The sequence below is a fragment of the Muntiacus reevesi genome, chromosome X (genome assembly GCF_963930625.1).
Source record: "Muntiacus reevesi chromosome X, mMunRee1.1, whole genome shotgun sequence".
NCBI classification, from domain to species: Eukaryota; Metazoa; Chordata; class Mammalia; order Artiodactyla; family Cervidae; genus Muntiacus; species Muntiacus reevesi.
In genome coordinates, this window is record NC_089271.1 from 73876877 (window position 1) to 73897130 (window position 20254).

General features: G+C 32.7%; 1 protein-coding gene across 7 annotated transcripts in view; it reads right to left on the reverse strand.

Annotated features, from left to right (window-relative positions):
• RPS6KA6 (ribosomal protein S6 kinase A6) overlaps positions 1-20254 on the reverse strand; it is a 167717-nt gene that overhangs the window by 42578 nt on the left and 104885 nt on the right. For all 7 annotated transcript variants that reach the window (XM_065915253.1, XM_065915252.1, XM_065915254.1 and 4 more), the window contains 8 exons: positions 19375-19477; positions 18503-18633; positions 17948-18070; positions 17329-17418; positions 16061-16219; positions 13282-13443; positions 7975-8051; positions 5793-5910 (listed from right to left, as the gene is read on the reverse strand). In XM_065915253.1, the coding sequence (XP_065771325.1) occupies positions 5793-5910; positions 7975-8051; positions 13282-13443; positions 16061-16219; positions 17329-17418; positions 17948-18070; positions 18503-18633; positions 19375-19477 (963 nt within the window). The remainder of the gene's footprint in view (positions 1-5792; positions 5911-7974; positions 8052-13281; positions 13444-16060; positions 16220-17328; positions 17419-17947; positions 18071-18502; positions 18634-19374; positions 19478-20254) is intronic.

Here is a 20254-nt window from a genome sequence, read left to right on the forward strand (position 1 = left end):
TTGAAGCAATATCATATGATGTTTGTCTTTCTTGGTCTGACTTCGCTAAGTATGACAAACTCTAGGTATATCCATGTTGCTGCAAATGGAACCATTTTGTTATTTTTTATAGCTGAGCAATATTCCATTGTATATATGTACCATAGCTTCCTTATCAATTCCTTTGTTGATGGACATTTAGGTTGCTTCCATGTCCTACCTATCATAAATAATAGTGCTGCAATGAACCCTGGGGTGCATCTATTCTTTCGAGTTACAGTTTTCTCTGGGTATATGCCCTGGAGTGGGATTGCTGGGTGATATAGTAGTCCCATTGTTAGTTATTAAATGAACCTCCATACTGTTCTCTATGCTGGCTGTACCAATTTACATTCCCACCAACACAGTAAGAGGATTCCCTTTTCTTCACACCCTCTCCAGTACTATTGCTTGTAGATTTTTTGATGATGGTCATTCTGACAGGTGTGAGGTGATACTTCATTAGAGTTTTGATTTGCATTTCTCTAATAATTAGTGATGTTGAGCATCTTTCCATGTGCTTTTTGATCATCTGTATGTCTTCTTCAGAGAAATGTCTACTTATTGACTTATCTTTCACCCATTTTTTGGATTTTTTTTTAATATTGATTGGTTTATTTTTTGATGTTTAGATGCATGAGCTGTTTGTATATTTTGGAGATGAATCCCTTATCAGTTGCTTTGTTTGCAAACAATTTCTCCCCTTCTGAGGGTGTTTTTTTGTTTGTTTGTTTGTTTTGCTTATAGTTTCCTTTGCTGTGTAAAAAGCTTTTAAGTTTAATTAGATCCCATTTATTTATTTTTATTACCCCAGGAGGTGGATCAAAAAAAGATTTTGTTGGAATTTATGTCAAAGAGTGTTCTGCCTAGGTTTTCCTCTAGGAGTTTTATAGTGTCCAGTCTTATATTTCAATATAGTGTTTTAACAGAAAGTTGCTATGCAATATAGATTAAGTAATAAGTAATAAGTTTAGGCATACTTAATTTCTAATATTTCTTTTTTTTAATTTAATTTTATTAGTTGGAGGCTAATTACTTTACAAAATTGCAGTGGTTTTTGCCATACATTGACATGAATCAACCATGGATTTACATGTATTTCTAAGAATAGAAGTGCGTGAACAATAACACCTCTCTTCTGAGCCTTCTATTATTAAAGGGTTATAAACCTCTTTTTTCTCCATTCCATCCACAGAAGCTAAGCCATTTAAGTCTTTCTTCCCCCAGGAAATCTTTCCTAGTATGTGGTAGACTGAAAAGAGTATTGGACTGAAAATCAATACCAGCTATGCACTCAGTGTATGACTATGGAAAAGATAAATTCTGCACATCTTTGTTTATCAATATGCAAAATTATCCCATCTAGCTCTAGAAATCTACGACTTATCAACACATGAACAAAACACCTCACTTAAAAGCAACTTCAGACCAAAATAGAAAAGAAATATTTACATAAAACCAGACTACTTATTTCAAATTTACAGCCATTCACAATAATAATTCATATTTATATATTAGACAAAAGAATCTTACAGTGTAAATTAACAATGGAAGGTATATCTGAAGAAAGATTAAACAGCTTGTAAAAACAGTATTCAATTAAGTATTTACTATGCTAGGCAATGCAAAAAATAACAGGATATTTAAAGACCCCTGAGTGGGAAAAATAGGGATGCTCAACATCACTCATTATCAGAGAAATGCAAATCAAAACCACAATGAGGTACCATTACACGCCAGTCAGGATGGCTGCTATCCAAAAGTCTACAAGCAATAAATGCTGGAGAGGGTGTGGAGAAAAGGGAACCCTCTTACACTGTTGGTGGGAATGCAAACTAGTACAGCCGCTATGGAGAACAGTGTGGAGATTTCTTAAAAGACTGGAAATAGAACTGCCATATGACCCAGCAATCCCACTCCTGGGCATACACACTAAGGAAACCAGATCTGAAAGAGACACATGCACCCCAATGTTCATTGCAGCACTGTTTCTAATAGCCAGGACATGGAAGCAACCTAGATGCCCATCAGCAGATGAATGGATAAGGAAGCTGTGGTACATATACACCATGGAATATTACTCAGCCATTAAAAAGAATTCATTTGAATCAGTTCTAATGAGATGGATGAAACTGGAGCCCATTATACAGAGTGAAGTAAGCCAGAAAGATAAAGACCAATACAATATACTAACACATATATATGGAATTTAGAAAGATGGTAACAATAACCCTATTTGCAAAACAGAAAAAGAGACATGGATGTACAAAACAGACTTTTGGACTCTGGGAGAAGGTGAGGGTGGGATGTTTTGAGAGAACAGCATCGAAATATGTATATTATCAAGGGTGAAACAGATCACCTGCCCAGGTTGGATGCATGAGACAAGTGCTCGGGGCTGGTGCACTGGGAAGACCCAGAGGGATGGGGTGGGGAGGGAGGTGGGAGGGGGGATCGGGATGGGGAATACTTGTAAATCCATGGCTGATTCATGTCAATGTATGTCAAAATCCACTACAATATTGTAAAGTAATTAGCCTCCAACTTATAAAAATAATTGTGAAAAAATAAATACAAATTTCAATCACATTAAAAAAAAAAAAAGAAATGTATGCTCTAATCTAAATCCAACCAAAAAAGAAAGCAAAGACCCACGCAAAAACATGATGTCCAATGCTAGCACAGGCTGAAATGTAAGAAATTAGTATTTGCCATATTCAAAATACTGAGCAAGAAAACTCAGGGACTTGCATGGAATATACCCAATAAAAAAACAAACCCAAAACTAACAAAAAATAAATAAACAAAGCTCCCTGAGTGGGAAAAATAAAAATATTCAAATGAATTTATAGCCAGGGAGAATGTGATTAATACTAATACTCCAATAAAGTACACAAAATACAGTAATAGGAACACAGTTTAGGAAAAATGGAAGCTGCTCTTTTTAAGGAGGCAAGGGAGGAAGCCATAAATTAACCTACAAGAACTTCTACTGAGAAATTCTTTTTTAGTCAAGGGTATATGCACTTGAAGTAAGTAACATTTTATCCATTTCAAGTATTATAAAATATAGATAGAAATTCCTTATAATTAATCAGGTATTATTGTGTTTATTTTTAATACATAGTGACACCATGAAAATTTTATTACTCTCTTGCCTCTTCTACTTTTTTGTTTACATGATTCTTCTTTGTCCCCACTGTTTAAAAAAAGGGAAGCAGCTATGTTAATGTTCTCAAAGCTTAAACTATTGTAGCAATAAGACATATAAAGCTAACATGACTTCCACCCCACTTCTACTTTCCTTTAACTCAATGAAAAAAGTCTAGGAACTATGCATGGACAGGAGGCAAACAGAATCATCTTTTATATGCTTCTGGTAGTGGTACTCACCAACGTCAATAAAAGCATTGGAAAGGGAAAAATAACTTGCAAAGAACTATAATGAAGTAAAATAATTGTCATGAGGTAACAGTAAACGTTACAATTTTCCCACCTTAAGGGTAGTAGTGTAAGGCATGATGGGTAACTGAACAATAGCTTAACTTCATCACTAATTTAAAACAGACAAAAAAATGTATTAGGTAAAGTATATTTAAAATGGATAACCACCAAGGTCCTACTATATAGCACATGGAACTCTGATCAATGTTATACGGCATCCTGATGGGAGGAGAGTTTGCAAGAGAATGGACACATGTACATGTATGACTGAATCCCTTCACTGTTCACCTGAAAGTATTATAACATTGCTAATTGGCTATACTTCAATACAAAATAAAAAGTTAAAAAAAAAGAAAATTAATGAATTGTTAAAATGTACAGATTCTTTAAAGTTCATACAGCTCATCTGCTCAGTAATATGCCATCATTTTCAGAAAAATTTCAAAGACAGAACTAAAGCAATTTAAACCATAAAATGGAATACATGAAAGACCTTGTGAAATATTTTGTCAATATCCCCCAACATTTTTTTCTATGTTAATTTCTCCAGAATATCTGACTAAAAGTGGTGAGAATGAAATTGAATTTTAATATGTATTATTCCTTAGGCACTAGACAGATGAAAACATAAAGCACACAAAACATAGAAAAGCCAAAATCTAAGTACAACATTAGCATTACTGCTTTTAGTTTTTTTGTTTTTCATTTTTTGGCCATACTGTGTGGCATGTGGGATTTCTTTCCCAACTAGGGATGGGAACCTACTCCCCCTGCAGTGAAAGTGCAGTCTTAACCACTGGACACCAGGGAAGTTCCAACCTAAGTTTTTTTGTTTGCTTGTTTGTTTGTTTTATAAAGAGCACAAGAGGTTCATGTGTATAGCTTTAAACGTTCGAATTGTTCCTTGGGAAAATGTACTTTCTGACACACAAACTGGCTGACTAGAAAATACATGTATTTAACGAATAGTTAGTAGATTCAATCACTTTATAAACGAAAATCTGACAAATGAAATTTTGGAGTTGAAAGGAACCAAAGGGAGAATTTAATTCCCAAATTTTGCAGATGACAAAAATGAGGAAGCTAGTTAGTAGATCAAAACTAGCATTCAGCTTTCCTGGCTTCCAATCAGGTGTTCCTTTTACTATAACACATGGTACACTTATGTTATGGCTAAGATTTGAACGCAATCCCATTTCTGTTTTTCTAATGTTTAAAAGGTAACGATAACCAAATCCCTGATTTACTTATTCTACAATAATCAGGATATAAGATTTAATCCATAATATATTCTACAGATTAACTAATGTCCTTAGATAATTAGGTTTTATTATTAGCAGATATTAAATACAAGCAAATCTTTCTGTCTTAAAATGTTTTCTAATTCAAAATGCAGCTTAAAAGCGTCAGGGCCCAATAAAACACATCCTGATAACTTTGGGGTTTTGTTTTAAAACTTAAAATTTTTAGATATAAATGTAAGAATTAGTAATCAAGCCATGATCTATTATTTTTTCCCTAAATTATAAGGCCAGTTACTCTGAAACTTTACTAATAACAGTAGCCACTAGCTACATATGGCTATTAAGCACTTTTAAAATGTAGGTAAGTCCAAATTCAGATGGGCTATAAGTATAAAATATACACCAGAATTTGAAAATGAAGTACAAAAATAGAATTCAAAATCTCACTAATTTTTAAAATTTTGAAATGAAATATTTTGGATATATCACATTAGATAAAATATATTATTAACATTAATTTCATCTGCTTCTTTTTGCTTTTTAACATGACTACTAGAAATTTTTAAATTACATATGTGGCTTGCACTACATTTCTACTGAACAGTTCTTAGCCATCAACTGCAAATATCTAGGTGCAACTGATAAAAAGTTTGTATATGTTCTAAGAATAAGTTAACATTATAAAAACTGCCTATATAATGAGTAGTCAATGTCAGTGCTAAAGAAGATATGATGTGTAAAAACACACTAAATGCAGAAATCAAATTTAATTGGCTTTATGTATTTTTCCTCAGTAGATTTACATTTTTGCTTTTGGTTAACACTGAAACTGGTTTATATTTCCTGATCACATATGAATTGATAAGAGAGAAATGTATCCCAGAAAGATGGCAAAAAAGTCAGCCTTTATTGTCTTCTGCAATTCACACATATATGTGAGTTGACTTAAAAATAAATATCGTGATTTAAAAACAAATACTGACATTAAACACCATCTGATACTCTGCAAATGCAGACTAGGCTATAAACTTAAAAGATTTTGGCAATTAACAGTTCAACAAAACAAAACATATTTATAATTTATACCTTTGCTCCATCTGAAATACTGTCCCAGTTTCCACCACTCAAAGAGAACTTTCCATTACCTATACGCAGCAATATCTCTTCAGGAGTATCATTGGGCCCATTAGCAAAGGGAGTGCAGCTATTAATAAAAGAGATTTAAATACACATGAAGGCCTAACATACATATTAAATCTAATTGAAAGTGATGAGTATAGAACTACAAGCATATATTTACTATAGCAAATTAAGAATATCACCTAAAATTTCCCTTTACTGTTCATATAAAATTTTACATTTCAAACAATGAACTTAATGAATTATATAATGAAATGAAGAGTCTTGCCTACATCAATCTATTTTTTTACCTTTTATCTGTGAATCAATGTAAAATAAAATAAATATAGCTATATGTAAATACATTCTGAAAATCAACACAAATTTTGTATTCACAGGCATAAGGTAGGAAACCAAATATACCTACTATGAAGAAAGTAATTTTATATATTTATTGAATTGGCTCAAATTTATCATTATCAGTGAAAACAAAGTAACAGTATTTTTAATTAATATCTATGAAAAATTGGTTAAATATATCAATATAACAAAAATTCTTTATAGCCATTAAAATTATTACATGGATCAACAGTCATAGATAGGAAAACAAATACTTTGTATGAAGTTAAAGCGGTTTAGAAAATTATTATAGAATGACAAAAAGTGGTCACTTTTGTATCATTTTAACAAATGGTACCATTTTAAAAATGGTATTCAGATTTGGGAATAGAAAGATTTATGGCTAAAAAATATGAGAAAGATGCCTTAATATGTTAATCCCCTCATAGTTGAGATAACACAAACACACATACCTATGCACATACACACAAAATGCTTTGTTTAGTCATAAAGTAAATATTTGAAAGTAGCTATCTCGAAATGGTATCCAACGGTTTGAAACCAATACTGCTGACTGCTGTTCACATGCAAACATTAGCTACTCTTAACTTTAGCACTTGCTGTGGTCTGTAACTAAATATTTTGCACATATTTAAAAGTACATGGAATATACTGACATATGTGATTATGATCAAGCCAATGAATAACTTGGAGTCACTATTTTCATAACTTATCTTTATAAATCTCCTGCTACAGCAAGCATATTTAATTATCAGTTCAGTTCAGTTCAGTCGCCCAGTCGTGTCCGACTCTGCAACCCCATGGACCACAGCACGCCAGGCCTCCCTGGCCATCACCAACTCCTGGAGTTTACCCAAATTCATGTCCATCGAGTTGGTGATGCCATCAAACCATCACATCCTTTGTCATCCCCTTCTCCTCCTGCCCTCAATCTTTATATTTATTATACTAAATGCCTTTTAAAAGCTGGAGAAGGAAATGGCAACCCACTCCAGTATTCTTGCCTGCAAAACTCCATGGACCAAGGAACCTGGTGAGCTAAAGTCCAAGGGGTCGCAGAGTCAGCCACAACTGAGCACATCAGCACAGTCTTTTTAAAAAAGTCATACCTCAGGACATTATGATTACATTAAATTCTTCAAATTCTATTTTATGCATTAGACTTTGCTAAACCTAGCCTTTATCTACAGTTATAAATTTTTACTTCTAAAGTGCTACTTATTATTAAGAGTAAAATAGCACTTGTATTCTTTATACACTAACAGTCTTCAACATAATCCAACGGCTACATTTTTAACTATTTCTTTATTCTTTTAACACATCTGTATGTGTTTCTGTATTTTAATATTGCTACTATTTTATGCAGGTTTGTTATAAAGTTCAATCACACTGAATCTCTGCTGCCAAGAGAACCAAAATTCAAGTACTTAAAAAAAATAACATCAGCAAGTTCAGTGGGTAAGCACCTCTTGAATTGGGAAATGATTTTATGCTAAGGTAAACATTTTGAAAATGTAAAACATTTAAACATAAAATATCAAAATAAGAATATGCTTTATTTTTAGAAGTTTTAGTCCCAGATGAACAATCTTTTAACTATGTGCCAAAATAATGCCTCATTAAACACCACATGTTTTTTTTAAATTTTATAAGTATTCAATATATAATATTTTAGAATATTGATAGCATTTTCCTTAAGGTAATTTTCATCTGTCCTCTTTCTAGATGAAAATATACAAGTGAAATTCAAATAATAATGTGAATTAATTTGAATATATAAATTCCTTACCCAGCCAACATTGTATAAAAAAGGACTCCCAGACTCCATATATCACAAGCAGCATCATAGCCTTGTTGCATGAGAACCTGAGAAAGGAAATACTCATTACCTGGTACTACTCAGTATAACTCAGTTTTGTCATCTAAAAAAAAGCTGTGTTTCTAATAATCTCACAAATGCTCACAATTTAATAACTTAGCTCATTTTATTTATTTTTTTAACTTAGCTCATTTTTATCTTTTCAAAATCAACTTAAAGGCAAAGTTTTCTGCAATTAACATTCAATAAGTGATTATTAATAAGGTGATTAAGCAATATGAATGATACAAAAAAAATCCTTTTTTATGATATGATCCCTGACCTCAATGAACCTTCACTCCATCTCTTAAGAAAATCAGACACATCAATATTTAAAACATGTTCAGAGAGCTTCATATACTCTACATAGAATTCTGAATTTTAACCCTGACACTGACTCTATGAGATAGATATTATTTCCATTTTGAAGATGAGAAAACTGGGAAAATGTTAAGTAATTTGCCCAATATCACAAACCTAATGAGTGGTAGAACGCTTACTCTAGAGCCTGTGCCTTTAACATCTATGATAATTGCTTCTCTACTGCACAGGAGATGGTAAGATCATATATAATCTTATGAAAGCAAGACGAATTTATATTTTACAAAAAAGACTCATGTCTTTAAAAATGAGTATTTTCTGGATCAGAAACACACATTTGATAAATTCTGAATGGTTTCATTAATTTTTGATATAATAATTTAGGTAGCTCTTTTTTCTCTTGAGGCTAGCATTAAATAAATATGTTAAATAAATAACATTCATTACATATTCATGTGAATTTTCCCTGTGAATTTAATAGCTATTCTGAGGTGAAATGAGCCCTTTTTATTAAATTTAGAAAAATAAATCCACTGATAAAGCCTTTGTACATAGAAACAAAATAGAACCATTATTAATGCATTAATACTGGGGACTGCATAATCACCAGAATGGACATTTCATTTATAAAAGCCTAAACATATTAATACTTGGCTATGACAATGGCCGAACATGAATAATAAATATCTACCTTAAATTCAAGGTATAATGGTTTTTTCCATAGTTAAAGTATATAAGAACACACATACGTGCAAACTTGAGAAGCTGAAGAGTTTATCAAAATACCTATATAACTGGCTAATATAAATAACACAAGTGGAGACTACAAAGGTCCTAATAAATAATAAGGTAGAGCTAAAACAATTCACATCATGATAAGCCTAACCTGGCATCCTCTAGTGAAACATAAACCTCTCTTGCTTTATTCCCCTTTTATCTTTCCTCTTCTCATGACTTCTCGCAGTTCTGGACATCACCATGTTTTCTCTGGTTCCCTTAGGACAGTATTTTTAAAGGTTCCCAGATGATCTAGTGCACAACCAAGGTTGAGGGACTGCTTAGGAACTTGTTGTACAGGCAAAGTTTAAACAGTGAGTCAGCAGTAGATATTGCATACTCCCATAACCTTCCAAGTTAATAAGAAGAAAGGCACCGGAGGTGTCATGTTGCTTAATGTAATTAGGGCCAACCATGAAAAACCTGTTTCAGTTTTACCACACACAAACCCAGTTTGTCTGAGTAAAGAAGAGGTCTACTTTTGTTCTAGAGCAGGTCTCAAAGTCCTATAATATTAATATACAGCCATAAAAGAAACAAGACATTGTGGCAAGATGAATGAAAGTGCTGTCGCTTCAGTTCTGTCCGACTCTGTGCAGCCCTATGGATCATAGTCCACCAGGCTCCTCCACTAGATTCTCCAGGCAAGAATACTAGAGTGGGTTGCCATGCCCTTCTCCAGGGGACCTTCCCAACCCAGGGATTGAACCCAGATCTCTTATGTCTCCAGCATCGGCAGGCGGGTTCTTTACCACTAGAGCCACCTGGGAAGCCCATGAGTGAGAGTATCAGTAAAAAATAATGTGTTTCACACCTTATTTTCATAAAGTTAACTACAAAGAAGATGGAAGTCAGAATTAAAGTAGCTAATGACGTTACCTTCTCTCTCATTTGGCTTCCCAAATCAGTAAAATATAACAGACATTCTCATTCCCTTTGATCTGAAGTTCAAATTAATTCATATTTGGAGCAAAATAGATGAAAGCCCAAAGCCAGAGCAGGGCAGAGTAATTTCACATTGACTTTTTTTTTTTTTTTTTTTTTTTTTGCTGTGCTCGGTCTTGGTTGCAGCATGTGGGATCTTCATTGCAGCATGCAGGCTTTTGGTTGCAGTATGAGGGATCTAATTCCCTGACCCATGCCCCCTGCACTGGGGAGCATGGAGCCTTAACCACTGGACCACCAGGGAAGTCCCTCACATTTACTTATGTAAAAGAGTTGCAGGCACAGCATCCATCCAATATATTGTAAATTCCTTAAGTTCAGGATCATTCTTAGACCTCAGTAGGCAGTAAATATTGGTTTAATAATAAGATAGATTTGCTTTTTAAAAAAGAATTAACTATTTTTGAGATATATTAATTTTTGTGAAATGGCCTTAATAGAAAAGTACATCTATTAAGTAAGTAAGTCTTAAGAGGGTGACCAAATTGATGCATATCAAAAAAGGAGTGAATTATTCCTTACTTATTGTTAAGCTGAAATCATACTACTAATTTGTTTCTCTCCTAGCAAGTAAGAGCTTTTTATGCTCTGTGATGAAAGAATGAATTTATATTCTCATAAATGCTATTATTGCACTTCCCACATGGATCAGTAGTAAAGAATCCACCTGTCAATGCAGAAGGCCCAGGAAACGAAAGTTCAATCCCTGAGTCAGGAAGATCCCCTGGAGGATAAAATGGTAACTCACTCCAGCATTCTTGTAATGGGAAATCCCATGGAGCCTGTCTGGCTACAGTCCATGGGGTCGCAAGGAGTTGGACATGACTGAGCACCTGCACACGCATGCAAAAATGCTATTATTTATTCAAATATCTACACAGACACTTGAATCTTTCTGATTCTAGTTTAAAAGATAACACATTTCATACCATTCACTAATAACTTTTTATAAGAGTCTGAAATTTAAGAAACAGAACTAATGCCAAATCTCTTTTTATTTATAACCATTAATAAATATACATTCATTGCTGGCAGAGACCTCAGCACTTGATAATAAAACTTTTCAAAACATTTTGAAAATACAAATACTATCCTAGCCAAAGGCAGTTCAGACATTAGAGGCATTAGTTACAGAGAAGTGGTCTCTACTTGCCTACTTGAAAACCTTCACTATTACAAAGCTGAAAGCATCTAACTACAATGGAAGTCTATTAGGATAAAAAACATCAGTGAGCTATATCCTACTCTGCAGACTTGCACTCACTTGAAAATGTTTACCTAACCATTAATCTAAACATAGACATGCATATTTTTCATTTTACTGTCTGTTTTTAAGATCTTTATTTGGGACACATTCACTCTTAACCTTTTCCAGGGAAAAGTACCCATTATACCAAGGAAACTAGGTCCACAAGATTAAGTGAATATTTAAAAAATCAGCTATTAAAATGGTTATTCTATACTCTTCTGTTAAGTCTACTGCATAAATATACTAGAACATTTATGACTATATACTCTACATTTTATACAAGAGCCTCATCCTCAATATCCTATGTTTCTATTCTATAAAAATATTAAAATGTCCTAGAAAAGCTATTTTTTTATGTCTAAGTTATATCCCTTATACCTGACAACCACACAATAACCCCTTTTTGGATCATGCATGCATCTCAATCTTCTATGAATACAGTTAAAATGTAGATTAAAGCACATCCTCTGGATACATACATAATGTCTTATAGGGCAAATCTTATAAAAACCCTATAAAGCAAGTGTTATGTTTCTTCCTCAACATTAACATCTTAAAGGAAGATTAAATAAATTTTAACATGGGGGTTTCTCATTATTAGGAAGTTACTGTCCCACTTTCTACAGTTTTATTTTCATCACTAGAAATATTGTTTTTCTAATAGCTATATTAAATACAGACTTAATGATATTTAAATATAAGAAATGTTTATATTTTTATAGAAATATAAAAAAATATTAAAATATTTTATACCTGATGTGAAATATTTTCCAGAAGAGCTAGTAGTATTTAATGTACAAAATATAAAAATATGCACATGAGGTAAGAATTCATTCTCAAATTATTTTATTCTTCCTCTGACTTGAAAAATTCTATTTTTCAAATCTGAGGATATCTGTGTACTTGGATTTATGTTAAACATATGATAGTTCATGAGTGAGCATTGTTTGTAACATTTAAGAATAATTATTGACTTTTACGAACAAAACTTATAAAGAATCTATATAATCAAAGCCATCCCTGATTCATTTTTTAATCAATCATACTTTTACTGCTGTGGGAACTGTTACCACCAAAGCTTCCATCCCCATTATCAGAACTGACAAGACTGCTGGAGCTTGCCAAATGTTAAACATGCACCCCTTGACTTCCTCAACATCATCTTTCTGGACTCTACTCTTTAAGATCTACATATGAATGTCATCTGCCAAGAAAAATCTCACTGTTTATAAAAATCCCTGTAAAGCTGTTTTCTTCATGAATTAGAAGATCTTACAATCAGGGATGGCATTGCCTATGTTATGTATAATGCTAAACAATATAAATCACCTCATGTTTAGCACAAACCAAAATATTTGAAAACCTATCTGACTTTGTGAATGCTGGGTCTTGAAAAAATCATTTAAGTACTTTGATTCTCAGTGTCCTCATTTAGATATGTTGATGGTAGAGTTACCTCTACTCTCTGGCCAGTTCTAAAATGGTATGATTCTGAAACCACTATAAAACCCAACAGAATAGAACAAAGTGATTATTATATTCAGGTTGGTTGCAGATGCTAGTTATTAGTCTATTTATATTGGGCATTATCAGAATTCAATGATTTAAAGAGCTTTATAGTTGGGAAAGGGCTTCCCTGGTGGCTCAGACAGTAAAGAAGCTGCCTGCAATGCAGGAGACTTGGGTTATATACCTGGGTTGGGAAGATCCCCTTGAGGAGGAAATGGCAACCCACTCCAGTATTCCTGCCTGCAGAATTCCATGGACAGAGGAGCCTAGCGGACTACAGTACATGGGGTCGCAGAGTTGGACACGACTGAGTGACTAACACAAAGGGCAAGATCACTTGGCTTTTACTACCTAACATAAAGCTGACATATAAGATATAAAATACAGTCAACTAAAGGAAAAGAATTAAAGGCAAATATTGAAGCTTTAAAGAATACCTCAGGTGCTACAAAGTTTGCAGTGTAGCATGGAGTTAAGAGAAGTCCATTTTCTCCTCGAAGTTGTTTTGCAAACCCAAAATCACAGATCCTAATGGAGTCTGCATTGGCTGATTCATCCATGTATAAAATATTACTAGGTTTAAGATCACGATGAACAACCTTGAGCATTAAAAAAAAAGAAGGATGACATTTCTATAGCTAACTATCTATTATAAGTTAATATATTTCCAGGAAAAGGAACCATTTCAATCATGAAATTTTGAAAATGACACTTTCTCCAACCTTGATAGCCTTGACAACCTGAAGTATATAGGTGAATTATCCCTATCAGAGAGATGTGCCAGTTTTTATCAGGCCACCAGTTTTTTTTTAATCATTTCCAATCTCAAAGCTGAATTCTCAATTCCACTTGTAGACATAATGAACTAAGACCCTATTCAAACCTCCTCACTATGGTAACCAAATATGAAAACTGAGTTAAAAGAAGAAAAAAAAACTACTTTGAAGATATTGGACAATGAGCAAAAGGAGATAAGATTCTGGTGGGGAGTAAATACTGGGCTGAAGGAGGGAGTTGCATGAGTAGGTTCCCATATATGTGGCTTTTAGCAGAAAGCTAAGTACAGTTCCTATGGCACGCAGTGGTAGTGAAGGGATGCAGAAAACACCACGATCTTTCTGGCCTGGAGCACCAGAAAAGAAATACTGAGAAACTGTGAATGCTGAGTGGAGGAATACAGTAAGGAAAAGAGCCAAAATGGACCCTTGAATCAAAAATGTGTAAAGGGAGCTCAAATGACAAAAGATATATTTTTCAGCTGCTGCTGAAAAAGCAGAGCTTTCAGTGCAAACCTTAAGAAAATTACCCACTGAAAACAAAAGAAAACTAAAATAATCATTGGAGAAAAAAATAACACAATATAACAAATTTCCACAAGTTAATATTCAAGTGTGCAGTACGCAATCCAAAATTTTCTGATATATGAAGAACACTCTCCTAAAACAAAAGGACACAGTTTCAAGAAAAAAGAACATCTATTCCAACTCCAAGATAAACCATGTTAGGTTTAACAGCAAGTGTCTTAAAGTGGCTATTATTATATGTGATATGATAGATATGCTAGCTAAGGCTATGATGGTAATCATATTGTAGTATGTACATGTCTCAGATCAACATGTATACCTTAAACTTACACAATGTTATATGTCAGTTATAGCTCAACAAAATGTACTGTTCAAAATTGAGAAGACTAAATACTAAAGAAATTTAAAAAATAAAGTCGCTATTAAAACTATCTTCAATAAAGTAAACCAAAACATGCTTTTAATGCATAAAAAGTGAGCAAAAAAATAGAAACAATAAGAACTAAATAAAATGCTAGACATACATAAATAAAATATTCTGAAATTCTTTATGTGGTGATTTTTCTACTGATACTATCCACTTCATTTAATTTAATCCTATATTTAATCAGCTATTTTTTTCCATTTATTTTTATTGGTTGGAGGCTAATTACAATATTGTAGTGGTTTTTGCCACACATTGACATGAATCAGCCATGAATTTACATGTATTCCCCATCCCGATCCCCCTCCCACATCCCTCCCCACTCCATCCCTCTGGGTCTTCCCAGTGCACCAGCCCCGAGCACTTGTCTCATGCATCCAACCTGGGCTGGTGATCTGTTTCACCCTTGATAATATACATGTTTTGATGCTGTTCCCTCAAAACATCCCACTCTTGCCTTCTCCCACAGAATAATCAGCTATTTACTACATTAAAAACTCTTTCGAGACAAGGATCAAGACTTAAACTCATAGTTGAATCTGAAACACCTTTTGCATTGTCTGGCATGTAGAAATGCTCAATAAAAGTCTGTCATTAATTTATTTAATTGATGCATTAATTTATTTCTAAAATAAAAGATGCTTATCATTTTCTTCTCGAAAATTATGGTCAACCTTTATTTTAGACAATGTTGATAAAGACAATCAAATAATTAAATTATTATAGAACTACTGCTTTAGTATTATACAATTTATATTTCAAAGTGTTGAAAATGTACTGTATAAAACCATAGTGAAAAATAAATACTGGCCCATGTAGAATTTTCACTAAGCCAATTCTGAGTTGCTCATTTTTTTTAGTTTATACTTAAGTGGGTATGCGTCCACTACTACAATGGATTCAAACTTAAAATTTTAAATTCTTTGTGACTTTGTTTCCTTGGGTAGCTATATATATAATAGAAGTGACCTTTTTTGGTAATCCAATCAATTTGTTCTATGAAGATATAGGAAACAAAGCAACAGACCTGCCCTTCCAATAGAAATTTTAATGTATTAATACTTCAAGTGTTTAGAATCAAAATTTCTTACTGTATTGGGGGAGGGGTTGTTAACAATCAAAATAAACAGTTCTGCCAGAACTTTATCTGCTAGCCATAGTATAATTTGATAGTTTGTCTGTGTTTCACTTTCAAGTCTGATGAGGCTTAGTAAATTAAAAGTCAAGGTTAGATATTTATATAATTCAAACCACTTTAAAAATAATATGCTATTAAATTGGTGCTAACAGGCAGAGAGAAGAAAATTTATAATAAGGTATTACCTAATTTCCTAAACTTATAACCTTCACTACATAATGAATTTTATTAGGCTATTCTATATAAAAATATGATAGAAAAAGTAATTCATTTTACGTATCATCTTCTATATATAATTTTGTGAAGATATAAGTCCCAGAATTAAAAGGAAGAATATAAGTACAACTTACTCCTTGACAATGAAGATAGTCAACTGTCTTAGTTATTATAAACAGTACATCCCTAGCTTCCCGTTCTGAAAAACATTTCTGTTTGAGAATACGGTCAAGTAGCTCTCCTCCTTTCATCAAATCCGTAACAAGGTAAACATATCTACCATCATCATAAACCTAAAAAAAGAACATATTTTTAAAATGTTATTGTTTATAATTCTGAAAAGTTTTCAATTATATTTACTTTGATTTTCAAATGAACCTCTAGTGTTAAAAATACACTATTCCTTTAGTATTAATATAGTACAGACTCTACTGAAAATTAAACTGGCTAAACAGACTCAACACCATTCTGTGAGACCATGTGAAACATATAATTTTATTAACTTTTGAAGATTATCTGTTATACTTCATCAAGGTGTATAAGTGGAAAAATAGAACTCTGTGACTCTCAAATAGCACCTATGACATTTCTGACTGCATTATAGCCACTTTCCTTCCATAATAATAGTAAGCTTCCTTCTGGCAATAAATATGTTGTTTTTTAATATCCTCCTCACATTCTACTATCTGACCTGGCAACTTAAATATTTGTTGAATTCAAATGTTGTATCAAGGAGAAAAAATAAATATGTATTCCCTTTTACTCAAGGCATGTCATATCTACATCTACACATATAAACACATACATGTAGACATATATCTATCTATATACACACATAACATATATTTATGTATGTATAAAGTACTATTTAAGGATTACAAATCAAAATGTATATCATATTATCTGAAACAAACTGATCAAGGAGATGATTTGTCAGCATTCAGTAACATCTATTAATATTAGTTCATTTTAGAAAATCTACAGAATAATAATATTTCACCCAAGCAACAATCCACAGTGTTACAGCCAACTGCTGTACCATCAAGGAAATAAAATCTCCTAGAATTTGGCAGATTCTGAATCTCTTATATCTTGTATATTTGAAGTACTAGAGAATAATAAATGTTGCTGGTGATGTCATCAACTAGTTAACCAGCTAGAATATATTTAAGTAATCAGGACACTCTCATTTGCCAACCATCATAGTTCCTTTCTGATATTCTACAAAGAGGGTAAGAGTGCAGAATCACAGGGATGAAAGAACTGAAGTGGCAAATTTGAGTCTTAGTATTTTATGGCATGAAAGTAAAGATACCATGGTTATGGAAAGTTCAATAGGAAAACAAAGTGCCAAGTCATAACTTCATTAGCTTAGCAGATACATAGATTTTTAAATACCTACATCCTTTAAAGTGATAATGTTGGGGTGTTGCCCATAGCGCATTAAAATTTCAATTTCTTCTGAAGGATCTCTCTTAATTTTGTCAATGATCTAAGAAACAAGAAAAATCACAGAGGAAAATTATTTTCTTTGTCTAAAAATGAATGACATGGTTTCAATTTGGTTGTATTTGCAAGCAAATAATAAAACTCAAGAGTGATGCTTACCTCACACTATTTTAATATTTAAAAAGTTCCTATAACTGAAACTTAATAAAAAAAACAACATAGTACTTTCCTCAACATTATATTCCATCTAACTGAAAATTTACAAACTGATAATTTGATCCAAATATGACAGTAATTGTCACAATTGCTCAATCTTAGAATACTATGTTACAATAAAATTATTCAAAAGCAAGACATTCAAAAAACCTATTGCTTCTCCAAAATAATATCTTTTTTTACTGAACAAACTAAAGTCTTGGTAAGAAATTCAAAATGAAAATATTAAGTCAAGAGTTTTACTTCATCATTTTATCTTTGCTTTCTCCATTTGTTCCACTGAAAAATTGTCAGTCTGCAATTTAACTTACACATATTAAAACAAACAAAAAAAATGTTAGCCTCAGAGACAATACCTTCACTGCAAATTCCATGTTGGTAGTGGTGTGTATGCATCGCTTGCAAACAGAATAGGAGCCAATGCCAATATCCTCTTTCAATTCATACACTTCACCAAACTGTGCAGCATTTCCATTTATCTGTTTTTGTTAAAAAGTAAAAGACAAAACAGCAATATGGTTTCACATTTTTTGTCTTTTCTCCTAAGTATATGCTCATTTTAAATCTTTAAAAAATCAAGAATAAGTCTAGAGAAATTTTATCAGTATTTATAAATGGCTTACACAGATTCTAAGTGATCTGAGCATACAGATTCCGAAGGTTTTCTAGATTGCCAAAGCCAATATGACAAATCAGCCAGCTAATGTATCACCCATTACATTTTCTTGCCAAAAGACATCACATAAATACATAATTAAAAGTTACTACTGTCTGCTTTTTTCCCAGAACATGGAAAGATCTTTAATCCATCATACATAGATAAATGAAGAAGTTAAAAATCACTGTAAATCAATCAGCAATAACGGAAAGAAATAATTATCCCTAGTCTGAATAATCTACGTGAAATTTACCTGAACAATTGGTAACACATTTGCACTGGTGATAGGAGTGATTTTATATTCTTCTGCAATAGAAGTTGCAACAAAGCTGAATCCTTTGAAGAGTTGATGAGCATTAGCACTAGCTGGCAAACCAGGAGAATCTAATGTCCAAATAATTAAATTTAATTAGAATTAACAGTTTTATGAAATGAAATGCCAACATTTCTTTGGGTATAAAAGAAATCATTAAATGTTACCATCAGACATACTATATTATGTACTTGATTTATTGTATACTATCTGTTTCCCAATCAATGGACATGAGTTTGAGAAAGCTCCAGAAGATGGTGAAAAACAAGGACGCCTGACCTGCTGCAATCCATGGGGTTGCAGAGTCAGACATGACTGAGAGACTGAACAGCAACAGTAATACTAGTATGCAAGCTCCATGTAGATTACGATTTTTGTCTATTCAGTTCACTTCTGCATCACCAATGCTTAGTATTTACACAATAGGTATTCAATATTTGTTGAATGAATGTATGAAACAGATGTCAATAAAAGTAAACCACATTAACTTGTGAATCATAAGAGTTAGAGAGATATATCTCATATCTTACTTCCTACTCACATTCTCTAATGCATTATCATGTCAAAAACATTTTTAAAAAAGAAAATGTTCACCCTTTGCTCTAGTCCCTGCTTCCCTAATGAACATTTACCATATAAAGCCACTACTTGAAAGGTGTCCAAGCAATGCTAAATAGGATCTACACTTCTACACAGGGCAAACCACCCTTTGCAAACTTATAATTCTTTCAGCTTTTAATCTAAGAAGCTAGTTTATTTTTTAACTATCTAAATGAATAAAAGCCCTGATTTTACACATGAACATGCATTACCTTTAGGTGTTTTTGCAGTAAATTCAGGATCAAAACAAAAAGCATCATCTGGTTTTCCAGAAGCAGGTTTGAAGGGAGGCTGGACTTCTCTTTTATATAATTTCTAGAAGAAATGGGAGAATGACATGAAAACTTACTAACACTTGAAAAACTATTAAAGCAGAATATGATATTCACAGTCCTTAACAGAAGACTCACAATTTCTTAAATGAAATTTTAACAAGCTTCAGATACCTATTAACCAAATTCTAAATTCTACCCTGTTAACCAAATTTTGTATACCATCTAAATTTGAGAGATTATATACAGAATCAAATGAGACCAAGCAACACAGCAGCAATGCCATAGGTTCTATCCACAAGGAACAATGCTGTCTAGTTTTGGATTTCAAAAACTGACTTGGATTCTCACTGGTAAAATAACCACAAAGAATATCACAATGTTACCATGCAGAAATAACTAATGACATTCTAGGATTTCAAAATTAATAATTACTCTATCCCTAAGAAGTATTCATTATACCTAATTTGCTTTCACATAAAAATATGCATGTAAAAAGAATTCAAAATTTAAACTTGTCTAACAATCTAACTCGATGAAAGTGAAAGAAGAGAGTGCAAAAGTTGGCTTAAAGCTCAACATTTAAGCCAACTTTTTCACTCGTTTCTTTCAATTTCATCAAGCTAGATTGCTAGACAAGTTTAAATTAGCCTCCAACTAATAAAAATAAATGAAAAAAAAAAAGGCTCAACATTTGGAAAACTAAGATCATGGCATCTGGTCCCATCACTTCATGGGAAATAGATGGGGAAACTGTGGAATCAGTGTCAGACTTTATTTTTTTGGGCTCCAAAATCACTGCAGATGGTGATTGCAGCCA